The following is a 20,676-nucleotide window of genomic DNA, read 5'->3' as shown; positions in this document are numbered from 1 at the left end:
CTCTCTATTTTCTCTTTCCTTCTCTTCCAGATTTCTCCTTCTATTTCTACTCTCTGCCTGCCAGCTCCGTCTATCCTTTCTCCTGCCTTGCTATTGGCCATTCAGCGCTTTATTACTCCATAGGTGTTTTATACAAGCCAAGATTCACAGCTTCACAGAGTTAAACAAATACAGCATAAACACAAGCAACACATCTTTATATCACTAAACAAATGTTCCATAGCATACACAAATGTAACATACCTTAAATTAATATTTTGTAATAAATGTTTAAATGGGTTCTGGGAATCAAACTGCTTGCCAGATTTGTGGGCCAAATGCCTTTACCTGTGAGCCATCTTGCAGACCCCAAAGGATAGGTTGGCTTTAATATTTGTGGTTTTTAAATATTCAAATGTAGGTTTTTGAACAGATATTTAAGGAGTGACTGTTGGGTTGTCATCATAGATATATTGTAACTGGTGTGTGTTTTTATTTGAAATAGCTCACTTGTGGATGAACTACAAGAAAGCGTATTCCCAGTCCTTGGTACTTTATTGCAGCATCTCTGTGCCAAGGTACTGTGTGCTCTAGTAATTACAGTATGTAAGTATTACACATACAAAGATAAATGCCTGTGTATTTGTTCTTGAACCTCACCAAAGGTAGCTTTTTAATAGATTCTCTCTTAAACAGTACGGGTTTTTCTTTTTTTTTTTTTTTTTTTTTTTTTTTGTGGGTGTTCTCAGGCAGGGTCTTCCTACATGCTGCAGGTGGGCTTGAATTGCCACCCTCTCGCTCTTAGCCTCTTGAGTGCAGAGATGAAAGGCAAGCACCACCATACCCAGCTAACAAAATGTTCTTTTAAAATATCAAATTTTTATTTTGGAAAATAGTAGACATGTACAGGAACAGGGAGAATGGTGTGGCTTAGCGCATTCCCATAATTTATCAGTTTTCTTTGGTTTGTATATCCTGAACATACATGCAACCTGTTTTTTTTTTCTTCTGAGGCAAATTCCATCATATTCTTTCATTCACAGTATTTCAGTGTATTGCTCTATAAAGGATAAGAACTTTCAAACAAAAGTAAAATATTTACTATCTAAAAGGCAAACTAATATCAGTTATTAATAGTGTTCCGTTCTTAAAAGTTTTTTATGTGTTTGCATGTTTTGCCTACATGTATATATGTGCACATATGTCTGCCTGGTGCTCATGGAGTCCAGAAGAGATTGCTGGATCTCCTGGAACTGTAGTTACGGACAATTAGGAGTCCCTCTGTGGGTGCTGAGAACCGAACCCAGATCCTTTGCAGTGCTTTGCAGTAAGCACTCTTAACTACTGAGCCGTCTCACTAGCTTCATTCTCAAAATTTTGCTGATATTTCATAAATTTATGGTACTGTTTAAGCAAATGATTTTTCATTTGAACCATAACTACTGTAGAGGTTCATAGTCTCTGAAATCGCGTTTTTCTTCAGGGGTTTATAGTTTATTTTTCAATGGGGTACAAACATAAAATTTGATCATCATTTATCCAGTGTTTAAGGATTATTACACTTGCTAATTTACAGCTACAACATAATGGTCAGTCAGCTTCCTTTTGTGTTCCAGGTGGTAGATAAAGCAGAGTATCGGACCTATGCAGCACAGTCCCTGGTCCAGTTGCTTAATAAACTTCCCTCTGAGTCATATGCTACATTCATTGCCTGGCTTTACAAATATTCACGGAGTTCTAAGGTAGGAGATGGGTTGTATAAAAGCTTGGGCCCTGGCTCTGAACACCAGATGACAGCCAGGTCTGAATGCCGACGAGATCTTTGCTTTGGTTCTTACTACTGCTGATGGATTTCTCTGATTCTGCCTTGGCAGATTCCGCACCGGGTTTTCACTCTTGATGTTGCTTTAGCTCTCTTAGAGCTACCTGAAAGAGAGGAGGATGACACTGTGTCATTGGAGCATCAGAAGTTTCTGAAGCACAAATTCTTTGTGCAAGAAATTATATTTGATCGTTGCTTAGACAAGGCACCAACTGTCCGCAGCAAGGCGCTGTCCAGCTTTGCACATTGTCTGGAGCTGACCTCTGGCAGCACATCAGAGAGTATATTGGAGATCTTCATTAACAGTGAGTAGGGGAGGCTAGAGCCATAACTCAGTGTTACTTGCCTAGTATATATGATGCCATGGGTAAAGACCCACTATTAATGACCAAGAAAGAAAAAATAAATCCAAAAATGAACTGCAAGTGGATCATTCTTTGTTAAGGCTGTACTGTATGTGCGTATGTGCATGTGTATTTAATTTTAACTAATCCTCATAAACCACTTTATCACTTGTTGTTCAATTATTGTGTGTAGGATCAATCCTAGGACCTCACACAGCTAAACATGTGTTCTAAAACATGAACATATCTCCAACTTGAAATCCCTTTTTAAGAAGGGAAGCCTGATACATGTGAACCTCCTTTCTGAAACAAACAAACAAAAAAAGCTGTCAGCTGTTCGGAGCGCGTCTGCTCTGGCTCTGACTCGGGCTCTGTGTCTGTCTCTGTGGGATTTATACTCTCTTGTCTGTCTGCTTCCTTTCAGGTCGTCTAGTCTCAGGGATACAGAGTCACTCTGGCTCTTTATGGAGACAATCAGCAGGTAATCATCAGTAGTTTTCAAACACTGAATTGGCTCTTTACAAAACCGTGCTGCTAGAATGGCCCCTGCTTCCTGCTCACCTGACCCTAGTGCTGGTCTTGGCTTCCTCGAAAACGAGGTTTGTTCCAGCCATCTCATCACCTGAGTAGCCTGCCTGCCGTGCTTATGCTGTAGAAAATATAACAGACTTTTACCATATTCTTTTTCTTTTTTCTTTTAATAGGTTGGCCCTCGATGCAGAGCAATACTGGCAGCAATGGTGAAAGAGCCCAATCTGGAGGTACCCACGCTTGTTCTTTCCCACTCCCTCTTGTTGCCTCTTCCCGAATATGCCCCGTTCGCTCTCACATGTGAGAGACAACATCTGTGATTTTGCACTTCCAAGTCGGCTAATTTCGCTTGACATAATCTCTGGCTTCATGCGTTCTCAGCAGGTGACATCATTGTGTTCTTCTGTGTTGAATAGAACTCTACCTGTGTGTGTATCAGTCTCCAGCTTCATAGGCACTGAGGTCAGTCTGTGACTCCAGTGTTGTGAAAAATGCCACAATAAGCGTGAGGTATATCTGTTGTATACTGAGCTAGATTTCTTTCGGTGAAAAACCTGCATACTTGTGGTATGGCTGAGTCATATGACAATTCTGTTTTTATTTTATTAAGAACTGCTTATTACTATGTATATATTTGAGACAGGGTCTCACTTTGTATCCCTTAGCCTTGCCTGCCTTTCTTCCCGAGTGCTGGATTAAAGGCATGTACCGCTATACTTAGACAATAAAGTCATTTCCCCTGATAGTGTATTAGGATTGCATTTCACCTGCATCCCTGCCAGAATTGGTTGTTTTGTTTGTTTACATTTTTGAAACAGAGTCTCATAGCCAAGGATGACATGCTCCTGAATCTTCCACCTTCTGAGTGCTGGGGTCACAGGAGTACACCACCATACCCAGTTTGTGTAAAGTTGGGGGGGTGTTAAAGTCACGGCCTATTTCCCTGTCGGAGTCTATCTGTTCCTTTATGTCAGAAGTGTTTGCTTTTATGCAGTTGAATACACTTTTGGCATATATTTGTTTATGGCTGCATCTTTTGATATATTTTTATTTATTCATCATTTATTGGCTTTTGTATATATTGTTCATGGTCATATCTTTTCTTTATATATTTTTATTTATTTGTTTACTTACTTACTTACTTGTTTATTTTGAGATAGGTTTCTCTGTGTAGCCCTGGCTGTCCTAAAACTTGCTCTGTAGACCAGACTGGCCTCAAACTCAGAGAGCCAGAGCCACCTGCCTCTGCCTCCCAAGTGCTGGCATTAAAGGCATGTGCCACCTCTGCCTGGCTTTGAGATATATATATATATATATATATTTTTATATATATATATATATATAATCTCTTCTGACTAATGATGACTCAAAGTCTGCCCTATATGATATCAATATTGCTACATCTGCTTGCTTCCAGGTTTCATTTGTTTGGAATATCATTTTTTTTATCCTTTTATATTTTTTTTACCTTTTTCCCTTTTTTGGTATGTAGTTGCAGACAAGGAATATTCCTTTTTTTTTTTTTCAATAACTCTTTATTGATTCTTCGGGAATTTCTGTACCCCAATCCCACTCGTCTCCCAGTCCCTACATATCAGCCCCGCACCCCTGCAGCATTCCCTCAAAATGCCCCCCCCAAAAAATCAATAAAAACAACAACCAAAAAACCACCTTGCTCCCGCATCTTATCAACACCTCTTCATTCATGCTAGTGGCATTGGGTGCTATAGTGTGTCATACAATACATTCTTTTGTCCATTCAGCCTCATCCACAGAATGTTCATTGCATTGAGTCATTGATCTGATTCAAGGCCTCTGGCACACCATCATCCCTGGACCCTCACTGAAACTCCTCTCGGATACTCTGCTGCTGCCCTGAGTCATAGAGATCCTGTGGTTATCATTCGGCAGAACCATTCCCTTCAAACGCTCCAGCAGGTCATAGATGGGCAGATGTTAACGTGGGTCAACCCAAGGCTCAGCATGTGACTCTAGGTGGTACTTGAGCTGCTCAGTCTGGGCCATTGGCACTGCCCCCTTCCTACCCCCTCAGGCAAGGGACAGAGTAAGCTCTCCCACCAGCATGGTTCCTATGACCTTCTGTGGTTTTGTTATTAATAATAATAATTTTGTTGATAATAATAATGTTTATAAAATAAACTGTTCAGTTGGGTTTTTTTTATATTTCTTAATTCTTTTAAAAATCACTCTTTTGAATTCTTTACCGACCATCTCATCTTCTTCAGTGTCTTTGGAGTCAGTTTCTAAAGAATTATGACCTTTTAGAAATGTCATGTGCTTTGTTTTTAATATTACTTGTATTTCTGTGTTGAGATTTACACATTTTGGAGATGGACATGCCTTCCACTTTTCTGTGATAACCTCTTTAAAGAGCACAATAGGACTGGCTAGTTTTATGTCAGCTTGACCCAAGTTAGCATCATTTGGGAAGAGGGAACCCTCAACTGAGAAAATACCCCCACCAGACTAGCCTGTGGGTAAATTTGTAAGGCATTTTCTTGATTGATTTTTGGTGTGGGAGGGACCTGCTCGCTGTGGCCTGTGCCACCCCGGTCTGTGGTCCTGAGCAAGCCATGAGGACAAGCTAGCAAACAGAATTCCTCTATGGTGGTGGTTCTAAACCCTCCTGATGCTGAAACTGTTCACACAGTTCCTCGTGTTTTGGTAACCCCCAACCATAAAATTATTTCATTACTACTTCCTAACCTTAATTTTGCTACTGTTATGAATCATAACTTAAGTATCTGACATGCAGGATACCTGACATGTGACCTCCCCCAGAGGGGGTCAAGACTGCAGGTTGAGACCCACTGCTCTATGACCTCAGCTTCAGATTCCTGCCTTGCATTTTTGCTCTGATTACTCTCAGTAATGGAGTGTGACCTCAGACTTGCAAGCTGAAATAAGCTCTTTCCACCCAAAGTTATTTGTCATGATGTTATATCACAGCAGTAGAAATCCTAACTAGCTGAGGCTACCCTTGCGTTGTTTTCCTATTAAAGTTGGAGTTGTAGTGTAGTTTCCCTGTTACTTGTCTGATAGGACTTGGTGTATATCTATAGAGGTTGCCATAGTTACATCACAGCCTGAGAGTTCTGCTTTGCTGTACATCTCCCAGGACTGGAGTCTTACAGATAAGGCAGATGTGTTGTAAATAGCCAGGTGCACTGGGTACTTCCCCTCTAATGGCTCCTTTAGTCTTTCTCTTATAAGCGTCGCTTCGGTCATGGTGTCTCTTAACAGCTGTGGAATAGTGACTGTGGTGGTGTGAATGTAATTGGCCCCCATATGCTCACAGGGAATGGCAGTAGTAGGAGGTGTGGCTTTGTTGGAGTAGGTATAGCCTTGTTAGAGGAAGTGTGCCATGGTGGGGATGGGCTTTGAGGTCTCATTTATGCTCAAGCCATGCTCAGTGTTGTAGACCACTTTATTGCCTGCAGCATCAAGATGTAGAACTCTCAGCTCCTCTCCAGCACCATGCATGCCTGAATGCCAGCGTGTCCCACCTGATTAAATGTTTTCCTTTCTAAGAGTTGCTGTGGTCATGGTGTCTCATCACAGCAGTAGAAACCCTAAGATAGTGACTAAGACATTGCCTAAACTCATTCCAATAATTTTGTTTGTTTTGCTTTATTTTGTGGGATTCTTGGAATTTTCTGTATAGAAGGCTAAATCTCCTACAAATAGAGATAATTTACTTGTTCCTTTCTACCCAGATGCTTGTTATTTATTTTTCTCACCTAATTGCTATAGTTTGACTCTGTAATACAATGTTGACTACAGATGGAAAGTCTTGACTTGTTTGGTCATTTGTCTTGAACTGGGCAGAGCTTTGGTATTCACTATTGAGTATGAGATCAGCTGTGGGCTTTAGCAGGCTTGCCAGTGGCTTTGGGAGGAAGTTTCCTTCTGATGCAAATTTGCTAAATGTTTTTATCCTCAATACTGCAAATGTTTTCTTTATATATTAAGGTGATTGTGTAGTTTTCCTCTTTTCTCTGAAGCTATAGTATTTTCACTCATTGATATTTCACATTAGAATCAATATTGAATTCCTGAGATAAACAGCAGACATAATACAATCCTTTTTAAATCTTGTTTAGTTCAACTTGCTAGTGTTTCGCTGAGAATGTTGGGATATAGTCTTAAGAGTACTGTTCTGTTGAGGTGTCTGCTTTTGCTATCAGTGATAATAGTGTGGTACTATGGAGGAAGTATATTTTGCTCTTCTACCTTTTGATCAAGTTGGTGAAGGATTCGCACTCATTTTTGTGTCATTTGGTAGAATTACTACTAACACCATAAGGTCTTTGGCCTTTGTATACATGGTGTGAGATTCTTTTTTTTTTTTTAAGATTTACTTATTTATTTTGTATACAACATTCCTTCCATGTATGCTTGCATGCCAGAAGAGGGCACCAGATCTCATTACAGATGGCTGTGAGCCATCATGGGGTTGCTGGAAATTGAACTCAGGACCTCTGGAAGAGCAGTCAGTGCTCTTAACCTGTGAGCCATCTCTCCAGCCCCCATGGTGTGAGATTCTTTTATGACATTGAGTTTGTTTAGAGATGTCGTCGTTTTCTTTCTTTTGTTAACTCATCTGTGAACGTCAGTCTTCTCAACAACTGTTCATGTCAGCAATTCGTTAGCATAAAATTGCTCCTGTTTCCCTCTGTGCTCCTTTGTTCTTCGTAAAACTGATAGTAATGTCATGATGTTGAATATCTGCTTTTAACAATTTGAATACTATTGTCTTGGTGAGTCTAGCTAAAACTTGCTAAGCTTGTTAATTTTGTGGGTACTTTCAATATGTTACTTACTTCATTGAATTTTCTCTGTTCTCATGTCCTGTTCTTGATGCCGCCTTATATCTCTCGGCAGTTTCCGTCTTTGACCTGGGGACCTCTGAGGAGTTGCTAAGCCCCTTCCATAGGCCTTTGATATGAAAACCATGTTCATATTATTATCAAGGTATCATTTACTCCCCATACCTTGATCTTCTCATGAGAGTAAATTGACGTTTCCCAAAGCTCCCATAATGTGTGGTTATAACACGTGGCAGTCCAGCAGGCTTTTACTAGGCCAAGCGTCAGAGTGTACACAAAGGTGAAACAGTGCCTCTTACATTGTAGAAAGAATAGCTGCTTTTTGAACATGTTATATATAGTGCATGTCTTTTATTTCATTTATTTAAAAACTTTGTTGTAATTTTGTATCTGTGTGTAATGGAGTAGATAGGCCATGCCATGGTGCACATGTGGTGGTCAAAGGTCAAGTTGGGAGAGATATTTTACTCCTTTCTTTACATGGGCTTTAGGGACTCGAACAAGGTTGTCAGGTTTGCATGGCAAGTCTCTGCCCACAGAGGCCTCTTCCCAGCTCCTCTCACCTCTTTAGTGAATTATTGAGTGTTCTTAAAACGTTCTGTTTAGGTTTCTAATTTATACCAAAGACATAATCTAAACTCATTTAGGTGCTTGGTAATTCCAGAGCCTTTCTAGTAGAAAATTGAATGTTGACACATATTACCTCATCTGATATTTACAACATCTCTGGGTTTTGATAAGTCTTATTTGCAGCCAAGCAAAACAGAAGTAATAAACAACTCATTCAAAGCTGTAGAGGTCTGCAGAGCCATGGCTCAGAATTCAGACGCTGCTGCTCTCCAGGGGGTCATCCCCAGTTCAGTTCCCGCACCCCTCGGACAACCTACAGCTGCTTTTGACTTGGTCCCAGGGATGTGATGCCATCCTCTGACCTCCACAAGCACACACACACACACAATATTTATGTATTATTACATAACTAAGAATTAAAATAAATTTTTAAAAATTCATTTAGTGGTAGAAGCCAGGATTTAATATCAAATTTCTAGATATTCTAAAGTTAATGCTTTTTATAGTGAATGCCTGATTGTTCAGATTTTCTTTTTCAAGACTTTTTGATAGTCTCCTTTCTTAAAACTTACAATAACTAGCGAGGCTCTAGCCAATCCTGTGTACTTGTGTTGTGACACTTAGGCGTGCCTGGTCTTTCTCAAGACCGTATTCTTTGGTGTTGCCAACAGAGAGATGCTTCATGGCAATGCTGAGAAAAAGGACCAGGGACGAAAAGATCAACGTCAGGAAGTCTGCGCTCCAGGTGGGCCTTCCTCCTTAAACACGCTTTACACCTGAAAACTCGCAATACCACACTCGTTGTTTATTGCTTAACTCGCTTTTCATACTTTACCTTGGTTCTGCCATTTATAAACTATAGAAGAACTACAAGAATTTGCTGATTTTTAAGCTTTCAAATTTACTCAGTGGCTTTTGAAGACATACAACTGTTGTGGAGTGTGGTGGTTCTTACCTATAATGCCAGCTCTCAAGAGGCAGAGGCAGGTATCTGAATTGAAGCAAGTTTTTTTGAGCCCAGCCTGATTTAAATAGTGAGTTCCAGCTCAGAGCAGGACTACACAACAATATAAAAAAAAAAACTTTTTATGTGTATTTGTTTGAACTAAGAGACCATAGATGAATCTCAACAAGTTTGTGAAATTGGTTGTAAAATTGTAATGTTCAGTTTTCTCTAGAGAGAGTCCTTACTTTCTTCCTTCCTTTTTTTTTGTTTTTGTTTTGTTTTTTGTTGATTTTGGTTTTCATTTTTTTTATTTGGTTGGTTTTGGGTTTTTGGGTTGTTTTGTTTTTTTTCAGGATAGGGTTTCTCTGTGTAACCCTGGCTGTACTGGAACTTGCTCTGTAGATTAGGCTAGCCTCAAAATCAGAAATCCACCCGCTTCTGCCTCCCAAGTGCTGCTATTAAACGCGTGTGCCACCACTACCCAAGAGAGTCCTTTCAAAAGGTAGACTGCTATGGGGAAGTTGGGTTGAGCCATAATCTCTAAAATGTTAACAAGTACAAACTTGAAGTATTCTTTGCCTATGTTTACTTTTTCTCTGTGTGTCCTGTAGTGACCACTCTTGCTGTGCCTTCCAGGTGTTAGTGAATATTCTGAAACACTGTGACATCTCGCTCATGGAGGAGGACCTGTTCATCCTGCAAGAGCATTGTCGAGACCCCGCCTTATCTGTGCGGAAACAGGCCTTACAGTCCCTTACAGAACTTGTTATGGTGAGAAGTGTCATGCTGAGTGTAAATGCTTAGTGCTTTGCATCAAAAGCAGCTGTGAGCTGGCTTTAATGGTTCACACTTACAATTAACATTCATAAAGAAGGCAGGAGGATGTTGTGAAGTTGAGAGCATCTTTATCTAAAGTATATCCTGATGATTGATAAATAGATAGATAGATAGATAGATAGATAGATAGATAGATAGATAGATAGATAGATAGATAGATAGATTGGATGGATGGATGGATGGATGGATGGATGGATGGATGGATGGATGGATGGATGGATGGATGGATGGAGAGAATGATAGATAGACAGACAGACAGACAGATAGAGATGATGATGATGATGAGAGAGAGAGAGAGAGAGAGAGAGATTTGGAGTTGGAGCCTTAGGGCTAGAGCATGTACTTTGTAAATATAAAGTGCCTGAGTTTAGTCCCCAAAAACAAAAGTGGGCAGAAGTAACTCTACATAATAATTACCTGTTGCTAAATGTTAATTAAACAATTTAGAAATTCACCTGAGGACTAAATACCAGCCAGCGGGAAATACCAAGTGTCTCTGGCAGATGACTTCCTTTTTCAGTTGAACTAGGAACTCGTGCTAAACAGTGTTGTGTCACTTCCAGATTTTACCTTAAATCTCCACTAGAAAAAGAAACTAAAATTTTTAAAATTGTTTCTAATTTTTATTTATGTGTATGTGATCTCATGTCAGCATATGTAAATGTGTGTGCAGGTGCCCACAGGGGTCAGAGGCCCACTGTACATTGTGAGACCAGATGAATGCTGGGAATTGAACACCAGTCCTCTGGAAGCCCAGCCAGATCTATCTGGAATAGATCCATCTCTATTCCTTTTTGTTGCTGTGATAAAACTCCATAGCTAAAGCAACTTAAGAAAGAGAGAGCTTCTTTTTGCTTATGGTCCCAGAGGGCAAGAATCCACTATGGCAGGGAGGCACAGCAACAAGTAGCAGGAATTGTGCCGGTCAGGAAGCTGAGAGAGACGTCTTAATGAAGAACAAACTGGAAGTGGGGTGTAACTGGAGGTTTCTCTCCCATGTGCCAGTTCCCAAATAACCAGTCTGAGGCTTAATATTAATTGCAAACTGTTTGACCTATTAACTCAGGCTTATTATTAACTAGCTCTTACAACTTAAATTAATCCATTTCTATTATTTTATATTTTATCACAAGGCTTGTAGCTTAATACCTCACGTCTTGCTTCCCCAGCAACTGCCCCTTTTCTCTCTGTATCTCTGTTTGGATTTCCTGCCAGGCTCTATTCTCTCTAGCTATTAACCAAATCAGCTTCTTTATTAACTAATGGTAATAAAAGGTATTCACAGCATACAGAGGGGCATCCCGCATCAGTGGGGCAAGACTAAACCCTCAAGTCTGAAAGCCTGCCCTGGCCAGTGACATCTGTTCTCCAGCAAGACCGTACCCTCCCCACTGTAACCTCTCCAGGCAGCGCCAGCAACTGGAGACGAAGTGTTCAAATGCCTGAGCCTGAGGGACGTTGCTTGCTCTAATCACCTATACCATCCCCTGAGCCCCAGAAACAGAAACTTCAAAGTCAAATTGGTTGATTAAATTCAGGCCTAGATTAATTTTTTGTCAAGATTTGTAACCAGGCGGTGGTGATGCACACACGCCTTTAATCCCAGCACTCTGGAGGCATAGTTAGGCATGCTAATCTGAGTTCAAGACCAGCCTGGTCTACAGAGCAAGTTCCAGAACAGCCAGGGCTACACAGAGAAACCCTGTGTCGGGGGAAAAAAGATGTGTAGATATTACCAGAAGAGCATATTCATTAATCTGATATATAATTTATTTCTCTCAATTGACTATTGAAGAATTTTTAAAGGATTATTATTTTTTATCAGAGAAGGCATTAAAGAACACATACTTTTAGGATTTGTTTTTACTGCTTAAGTGTGTGTGCGTGCATCCATGTGAGTATGGGCATGTAGTGCCCATGGAGAACTGAGCAGGCACTGACAGTTGTGAGTCGCCTGGCCTGCTGCTGGGAATCCAGCTCGGGTCCTCTAGAAGAGCAGCAAGTGCGGTTAACTGCTGAGCCAGCTCTCCCTCCCCAGCAGTACATATCTTGGCTTTTTCTGCCAGCACATTGTCCTTGGAGTAAATATTTGTTGTTCCTGAATAACCAAAATAATATTGATCACTAATAATAAAATAATGGCTTTAATTTATTAGTTTAAATTTAATATGCATTGATTTATCATAAGGGGGAGGTTACAGATTTTCGGGATATCTGAATGTTGATTTTTTTTTTTCCTTTATGTTTTATTTGCAGTTAAGTACAATTACTTATTTGTTTGCTTGGGTATAGTGTCAAATATTATATATACCCAGGGCTTTGAGCACACAAAGAATGTCCTCTAACATTAAACTGTAGCCCTACCCCTGTAGATGTGATTATATTTAGTGTGTCTGCTGAAATGTTGTTTGCAGCTTTATTGGCTTGTACCTAGACCTGTGTTAATGCTTTCACCCTTAGGCCCAGCCTACATGTGTCCCAGTCCAGAAAGCCTGGCTGATGGGAGTCATCCCCGTAGTGATGGACTGTGAAAGCACAGTGCAAGAGAAGGCCTTGGAATGCCTGGACCAGCTCCTGCTGCAGAATCTTAAGCATCACAAGAAATTCCACAGTGAGGACAGAAGCCAAGTGCTTGCTTGGGCACTGCTTGCTCTCCTTACTACAGAAAGCCAGGGCCTCAGGTACGCTAACTGTATCACTTCAGTTTCTCATAGAAGGCCGTGTGCTGCTCTTTGTTGTGCTGTGTTTTAAAGAGTTTATTTTATGTGCATAAAAGGTGTGTGTGAGAGAGAGAGGGGAGGGAGGGAGAAAGAGAGAGACAGACGGTCAGTACTTGAGGAGCCAGAGGTGGCATCGGATTCTCTGGAACTAGAAACTATAGAGTTGTGTATGTTTTTTGAGCCATTGTGTGGCAAGTCCTGTTAACCACCTGAGTTATCTTTCTGGCCCTCATATGGTGTTTTAATAATAATTTTTCCATTGACATCTAAAGATCAGTCATCCAGAGTCTTAGTGTATGTGAAGACCCTTTCTTCTTGCTCCTCGTCAGCTCTCAGCACTTCTGTGGTGAGTGTTTTGGTGGTGCCTGGACCACTGTGCTCCCTCCCGACTCCTTTCCAGTTTCAGACTGGCTCTGTGTAGTGCAGAACACAGTGTGGCACTGGAGCATCAACACCCCACTGCCTGCTATTAGGGGGCCTACAGTTTTCCTTGTTTTTTGTTTGATTTTGTTTTCTGGTTTTTTTCAAGACAGAGTTTTCTGTGTAGCCCCAGGGATTCTGTAACTCCCTCTATAGACCAGACTGTCCTTAGGCTCCCAAGTTCTGAGATTAGTGTCCTCCACACCCAGCCTACATTTTCATTCATAAAAGCTAAACCGTACACATTTTAATGAGCTAGTGGGTTAAATAGCTCTGTGCTTTTGTCTCTGTTTGGTAACATTGAGGGTGGTGGACGTTATAGCGAGGAGTAGGGTCTGTGGTGGCACCTTGACTGCAATGATCTTATGGTCGGTTTGTATTTAGATGATAGTGACTGCTTTTTCTTTTCTTTACATCTGCTTGTCACACAAGAGACAGACTTTTCCATGTGGTTATACAACAGAAAGTAATCGATTGCCTTAAACTTCTGCCCTGTGGCCTTTGCAGAGAACTTCTTTCTGGACCCGAGTTTCCTCGTTTTCAAGAGCAGATGATGGGTTATTTGATATCTTCATCCCTTTGGTATTAAAACTTTACCGCTAAAAATTCATTCATGTGGTCAGCGCTTTCTCCGTCTCACCTACGCATTTGCTGATGTTCCTTTGGGGAGAGGCTCACTCAGCAGCACAGCCTACTACTTGCTCACTCTTGTTTCGGCCTTAGTTTCTTCTCCTGTTGCTGTGATAAAATACCCGACAAACGTGACTTTAGGAGGAAAGGGTTTGACTTGGCTTCTTGTCCCATGTTATGGTCTGCCAAGATGGCGAAGTCACGGCAGCAGGAGCTTGCGGGGCTGCTCACATTGTGTCCACAGTGAAGTAGCAGAGAGCTCTGTCCCCACTGAATGTCAGTGAATGCAATCTAGATAGTTCCTCACAGACGGTTCTAGATAGTTATCCTCTAGTCTTAGGTGTCCAGGGTTGCTCAATTTAAAGCAGTAGACTCCCTCTCAAGGTGACTTTTCTTAAATTTGGTTACTTTTTAACTTAACTAAACACTGAGCTCATTGGTGTTTCATGTTCTCCTATATAATGTATATCAACATGATTCCCCCTAAACATCCTGTGATATGCATTCTCTAAAGCTTGATAGGACATGAGTACCCTTTAAATGCCTGTCTTTGAAGTACAAATGCTGTGGTTACGAGTATTTATAGCTTCATTTCAGTCCCATTTCTTAATGTTTTTAAACATACAGCTATCTGATTTCAAAATGAATAAAAATAACTGCCAAAAAGAAGTCTGCTCTTGCTCAGACTCAGCCTTCAGCCTACTCCACCAGCCACCCAGCCTAGACACATTAAATAGGTGTCACAGCCTTCTCTGTATGTGTCACCATAGTGAGAGAATGTATTACTACTGTTCCGACAGTTTTAGTCAGCTGGACACAAACTAGAGTTATCTGAAAGAGGAAACGTCAATTGAGAAAAATGTCTCCATGAGATCCAGCTGTAAGGCACTGTCTTAATTAGTGGTTGATAGAGGAAGGTCCAGCCTATTTTGGGTGGTGCTTTCTCTACGCTGGTGGTCATCCTGGATTCTATTAGAGGACTGAGCAAGACAATAAACAGCACCCCTCCCTGGCCTCTGCCTGACTCCAGGTTGCTGCCCTGTTTCAGTTCCTATCCCGATTTCCTTTGATGATGAACAGTAATATGGAAGTGTTAACCAAATAGCCCTTTCCTCCCCAACTTGCTTTTTGGTCATGGTGTTTCATCACAGCAATTGAAACCCTAAGACAATTGCTTTTATTTAAAGGGGGGGCGGGTACAGTCCTAGGTTTTGTTGTTTTGTTTTGTTTTTTCCAGAGATGTTAAATGTAACATTTTAGTGGAAGTAGTCTCTTGTGTTTGCCAGGTGTAGTGTGACAGCATAGCACAGTCCGGGTGGCTTAGACAGTGGGCATTCACTTCTCACGGCTCTGGAGACTGGTGAGTCCCGGGAAAAGTTCTTGCAGCTCTGCTTTCTCCTAGGCCTCTTCTTGGCCTGCAGACAGCCCTGTCTTGCTATGCTCCCAAAGTCTTTTCTGGAATCTGTAAGGGTCCAGTCTCATCTTGTAAAGACACCCGTCACATTTGATTAAGGTGTGTGCTAGTGGCCTCCTTTGATTTTTATCAGTTCTTTTATAGGCACTGTCTCCGAATGCAGTCACATAAGATAGAGATTTTAGAGGGGGACAGATCAGCCTTTTACACACTTCTAAAGGGAAACCATTGAATCTTCTGTTCAACCCTGAGTCTAAGGAGTTGCATCGACGTGGCAGGGTGATTCTGTGTTAAAATGATTGCCAGCAGCTGCTGTGGCTGCGTGTTTCCCTTTTAAAGCTCATGTTGAGATGAACTGACATATGTGAGTATCATGAGGTGGGGTCCTGTAAGAAGGGCTGGGCAGCCAGGGCTGTACTCTTTCAGGACTGGGCTATCTCGCTCCACCTTTGTGCGTTTGCGCTGTGCGAGCACTCTTGCTTTCCACAGAGGATGCAGCATGTAAGGCGCTACCTTGGAGCAGAGAACGCCCTCAGCATACACGAAACCTGCAGCCTTAACCTTAGACTTCTGAGCTTTCAGAACTGTGAAACAGGGTCTGTTCTTCTTCACTTACACATCCCCAGGTGTTGCTATAGCAACTCAGAAGCCACACTAAGATGACACCATAAAAAACATACGAAGGACAGATTGAAAACTGTAAACCAGACGAGGGATGGTCCACCTGTATTTACTAATGATTCTTATCCAGGACTCCTCACAGAAAATAGATGAGGTGAAAAGCAATTCACAGAAGTTGAAGTAGTAATGAACAATAGACAAGAGATATTGAATCTGATGTTAAACTTCTCTAACAGTCAACAGAGTTAAAAATAACACAAGTTTCAGTTGGTTAAAATGTGAGGCTTGACAGTCCCCACTGTAACCAAGTGTTCCTGAGAATTTGAGAAAGTGACAGTTTTGTGTGCTTGGGGAGTGCATAACTTGTCAAAACCTGCTGAGAAGACAACCCAGCAATGTATATTTCAAGTAAAAGGAACGCTTGTTGTCTTTTATCCCAAAACTGTGTCTTCCTTTCCTCTCTTGCATCCCAGCCCACCCAGGCAGGGTCTCTTCTGTCTGGTCTGCTTGAAGTCCACCCACTGACCTTTCTCCATGTTTGACCTTTTCAGAAAGCATCAGAAAATGCCCTCTTATTGTATCCCTTGATGTTTACTTCATCTTTGTCTCTTATGTTTTCCACCATGTGCATTCTGGGTCTTGACAATCCCACTCCGCTCCCCACACAGTCTGTCCTGCATACAGGTACCTCTGCGGAGAGCAGGCTCTCTCTATGAAGTGTTCTTTTAGCCCACTCCACCTTGTTTGATCTTATTTGTTCTTAGATTTTCCTACACTTATCTCTGGCAGTCTTCCTTGGTTCCCCCGATGTATTAGGGTTCTCTAGAGTAAAAGACTTAGAGAATATATATATATATATATATATATATATATATATATATGTAGTATATGTAGGTACACACACACACACACACAGTTGTAATTTTAAAAATGACACCACAAAGAGAAGTCATGCAATGCAACAAGGCTCACATAGGAGGTTTATTGGAAGAGGAAAGAGAAGGGGACAGAGGGATGCAGAGACCGGTCCCTGGGGACAAGAATGGCAGTAGAGAGACAGGAGGTGGGCAAACCCACCTTTTAAAAGGAAATGTAGCAAATGTGCATGGGAGGTGCTCTTAGTGACTGCAGCTGAGAACATATCCTATCAGGATCTAAGAGCAAGCCAGTACATATGCGTGAATACTAATACACAGGGTACACACACAGAGGGGATTTATTAAAATAACTAACAGGTTGTGGTCTAGCTGGACCAGCAATGGTTGTCTACCAATGGAAGGTCCATAAATCCAGTAGTTGTTCCATCCACAAGGCTGACTTGTTAGGGTTACTATTGCTGTGATGAAACATCATGACCAAAAGTAACTCGGAGATGAGAAGGTTTGTTTCACCCACAGTTCTGTGTAACAGTCCATCATCGGGGCTGGAGAGATGGCTCAGCTGTTAAGAGCATTGCCTGTTCTTCCAAAGGTCCTGAGTTCAATTCCCAGCAACCACATGGTGGCTCACAACCATCTGTAATGAGATCTTGTGCCCCTTTCTGGCCTGCAGGCAGAGTACTGAGACTACTGTATACATAATAAATAAATAAATCTACAAAAAAAAGAACAAAAAGTTTAAAAAAAACCCAGTCCATCATCAAAAGCAATGAGGGCAGGAACTCAAGCAGGGCAGGTGGCAGGAACTGATGCAGAAGCCATGGGAGGGTGCTGCTTACTGGCTTGCTCCCTATGGCTTGCTCAGCCTGCTTTCTTATAAACCCCAGGACCACCAGCCTAAGGATAGCACCACCCACAATGGGCTGGGCACCTCCCCCATTGATCACTAATTAAGAAAGTGCATTACAGTTGGCTGTTATAGAGGCTTTTTTTCCATTGTGGTTTCCTCTTTCAGATAACTCTAACCTGTATCAAGATGACATAATACTAGCCAGAATAATGAATGTCTCAGCTGATCCTCAGTATATGTGAGGATCCCGAAAAAGTAGACTCTAATTCCATTGAATGAAATGGGCTTGCTAGTGAAAGTTAGAGCAGAAGTCAAAGAGAGCAGTCTTCCTCCTTCCATGGCCTTTATGTGGCCAGCAGAGGGTGTGGCCCACATTAACAGTGGGTCTTCCTGCCTCACCACAAAGATAGGAATTGGAAGGGGGTCTCCCCACTTCAGATGATTCAATCCCTCAGGTGCCCAGCCGTTTGGGTTTGAGTTAACTCCAGGTGTAGTTAAATTGATAACCAAGAGTGGCCATCACATCTAGCCTGAGTTTTTGAATTTCCTTCGTCTGTGGGCATGTTTATGTCTGAAATTGAGGCTTATCTTATGCTTCTTTAGCATCACAGCGTCCTCTAAGTATTGTTCTCTTCTCAGAGAGAGCAAACCTATCTGAATCTAGGTTTATGTAGAGGTCAGAGGTTAAAGGCAGATGACTACCGAGGGTGAATGAAAGATGATGGATATTTAGTGAAGAAGCCTGCGGAAGGTTACAGGAAGAACTTTATAAAGGAGGGAGGGATAAGGGAGTGCTGGGGCTTTCTCTTCTTTCTTCCCCTAATAAGTCAGCCATCAGGATTACCCCCAAAGTGGGAGAAATGTAGAAAGGAGGCCTAAAGTGTGATGATCATGTGGAGCTGCTGTGAAGACATGGGCTAGGGTAGGAGTAGAGTTTTTATTCATAACATTAAGAGGTTTCTTGGCATTTTCACTTTTATTCTTTCATAATTATAGGGTTGACGTTCCAGAAGCAATGTGACGATACTGGAACAGATTGCACACAGAAGCAGATACAAGCACCCCATTTGTATTTGAGCCAGACTTATGAGGTTTACAAAGGGACGCAGCACTGACTCGCCCCATTTACTTTGTTTGGGAAGAGCTGTTTTTGAAAAGAATACTATTACTTATCCTGATATAAATGGGTTTGGTGGTTCTAGTTTTTTTTGTTGCTTTTGGTTTTTATTTTCAGCATTAGGGATTGAAGTATACTAGATGTCTTTATGTATGATAGACAAGTGCTCTGCCACTTCGCTATGTCCTCGGCCTTTCTTTTTGATTTTTATTTTGAGATAGCATCTTGATAAATTGCCCAAGCTGCCCTTCACCTCATTCTGTAGCCCAGGATGTCATTGAATGTGCAATCCTCCTGTCTCATCCTTCTGAGTAACTAGGATTACAGTCTTGTACTACCAGGTCCAGGTCCAATGTATTATTAATTTTTAACTGGTAAACATTTAAATTCCTAACGTGGTGGCGGCAGTGGTGTGTATGTGTGTTTGTGTGATGCACGCACGCCTCTCCATCCATCCTACATACACAGAGTTCTTTGGGGATGTTGACTAATTTTAAAGGATTTAAGGAATCTCTGCATAGGGTGTAGCTCAGTGGTAGGAGTATTTCCCTAGTACGCACAAGGTCCAGTGCCACTAAAAATACATATACGTGAATAAGTGAGTAAATCTGAAGAAGTCTTGCACTGAAACTATAAGAGAGCTGATCTGGAGAATCAGTCTGAAAAGCAGAAAGTATTATTAGAGAGCCCGGGAGATGACTTGCTGCGTGGTGTCACTGTCAACACAAATATGAGGATGTGAGTGTGAATCCCCAGCCCTCATAGCAGCAGGTAACTGTTAATGCGGTGCTGGGAATAGAGCGAGGAGAGGTAGCTGGAGCCCTGGAGCTCGTTGGCTAGTAAGCCTGGGTGCTCAGTGAACTCCAGGTTCAGTGCAGGAAAGGTGGAGGGACTGGAGAAATGGCTCAGTGGTAAAGTGCTTGCTAAGGAAGCATGATAGCCAGAGTCAGGGTTCTGGCCTTGAATTTGGATCCACAGCACACACATAAAAGGCTGGGCTTGGTAATCCCAGCTCTGAGAGAGGCAGAGACAGGAGAATTCCAGCTTGCTGGCCAGATAATACTACAACCAAATTGATAAACTCCAGCCTTAGTAAGCGACCCTGTTTTAAATAAATGAAATGGAAGAAGACTCCTGACATAGACTTGTGGCCTACATATACACATACCCACAAGTACACACACAAACATATGCATTCTTAACATATAAATCAAAGCAAATCAGATGGATAGTGTTGGAGGAAGTCACCTCTGACGTTCACACATATGTATGTGCTTACATGTGCTCTGTGCACATCACCCACAGACATGTACACCCATGCTCATACATACATACGTACATACATAATACATACCCCCAGAAAGCACTACTAAGAACTGTAAGGTTGATGGAATAAAGAGTTTTATAAACAGTAATATACAAGATTTATGTTAAGATCTTTAGTCAACAGAGAACAAGTGCTGACCTTTGAATTGACTTTTTACTTAAGATTTATTTTTTTAAAATTGTATGTGCATCTGTATATCTTTCTAGGGTATGTACACTTGAGTGCAGTTGTCTAAAGAAGCCAGAAGGGGACAAGCTGGAGTCACAGTTGGCAGTAAGCCACTCAACCTGGCTGCTGGGACCCAAACTCTGATCCTCTGCAAGAGCCATGTGGATTATTCACCATGGGGCCATCTCTCCGGCTCCCCAACTTGGCTCTTGAAAGCTAGCAAGGAGCAGAAGCACAGCCAGGGGAGACAACAACCCTGGGTGCATGGGGTTGTGTGTACTGCACTAGCTCCTCAGTGCACTGATGGCTCGTGTGACCCAAAGTAAATGGGAGCTATATAATACAGCTTGCCAAGAAACTTGACCTTACATTAAAAGCAGAGTAGCAAGGAACAAGTTGCTGGTGAACTCATATAGAGGGAGAAGATAGGCATTTACATTTTAGGACCTACAGAGAATAGATTTATGTTTGAAGACCACGGGGATCAAGCTGTAGGTTGAAAACACAGACCTGTGTGTGGGTTCCCAGCTGCCTGGCAAGCTTAGACCTGAAATAATCACACAGAAACTGTGTTAATTAAATCACTGCTTGGCCCATTAGCTCTAGTTTCTTATTGGCTAACTCTTACATTAATTTAATCCATTTCTATTAA

General features: G+C 41.6%; 1 protein-coding gene across 2 annotated transcripts in view; it reads left to right on the top strand.

The window, feature by feature from the left end:
* Window positions 1-20,676, top strand: part of Ncapd3 (non-SMC condensin II complex subunit D3) — a 75,212-nt gene that overhangs the window by 18,089 nt on the left and 36,447 nt on the right. For both annotated transcript variants that reach the window (XM_087905748.1, XM_048458806.3), the window contains 8 exons: window positions 485-557; window positions 1,596-1,721; window positions 1,854-2,106; window positions 2,570-2,626; window positions 2,850-2,906; window positions 8,768-8,841; window positions 9,679-9,813; window positions 12,340-12,560. In XM_087905748.1, coding sequence (XP_087761874.1) covers window positions 485-557; window positions 1,596-1,721; window positions 1,854-2,106; window positions 2,570-2,626; window positions 2,850-2,906; window positions 8,768-8,841; window positions 9,679-9,813; window positions 12,340-12,560 — 996 coding nt within the window. The remainder of the gene's footprint in view (window positions 1-484; window positions 558-1,595; window positions 1,722-1,853; window positions 2,107-2,569; window positions 2,627-2,849; window positions 2,907-8,767; window positions 8,842-9,678; window positions 9,814-12,339; window positions 12,561-20,676) is intronic.

The sequence above is a fragment of the Myodes glareolus genome, chromosome 4, assembly GCF_982192425.1.
Source record: "Myodes glareolus chromosome 4, mMyoGla1.1, whole genome shotgun sequence".
NCBI classification, from domain to species: domain Eukaryota; kingdom Metazoa; phylum Chordata; class Mammalia; order Rodentia; family Cricetidae; genus Myodes; species Myodes glareolus.
This window is presented reverse-complemented; position numbering and strand designations above follow the sequence as displayed.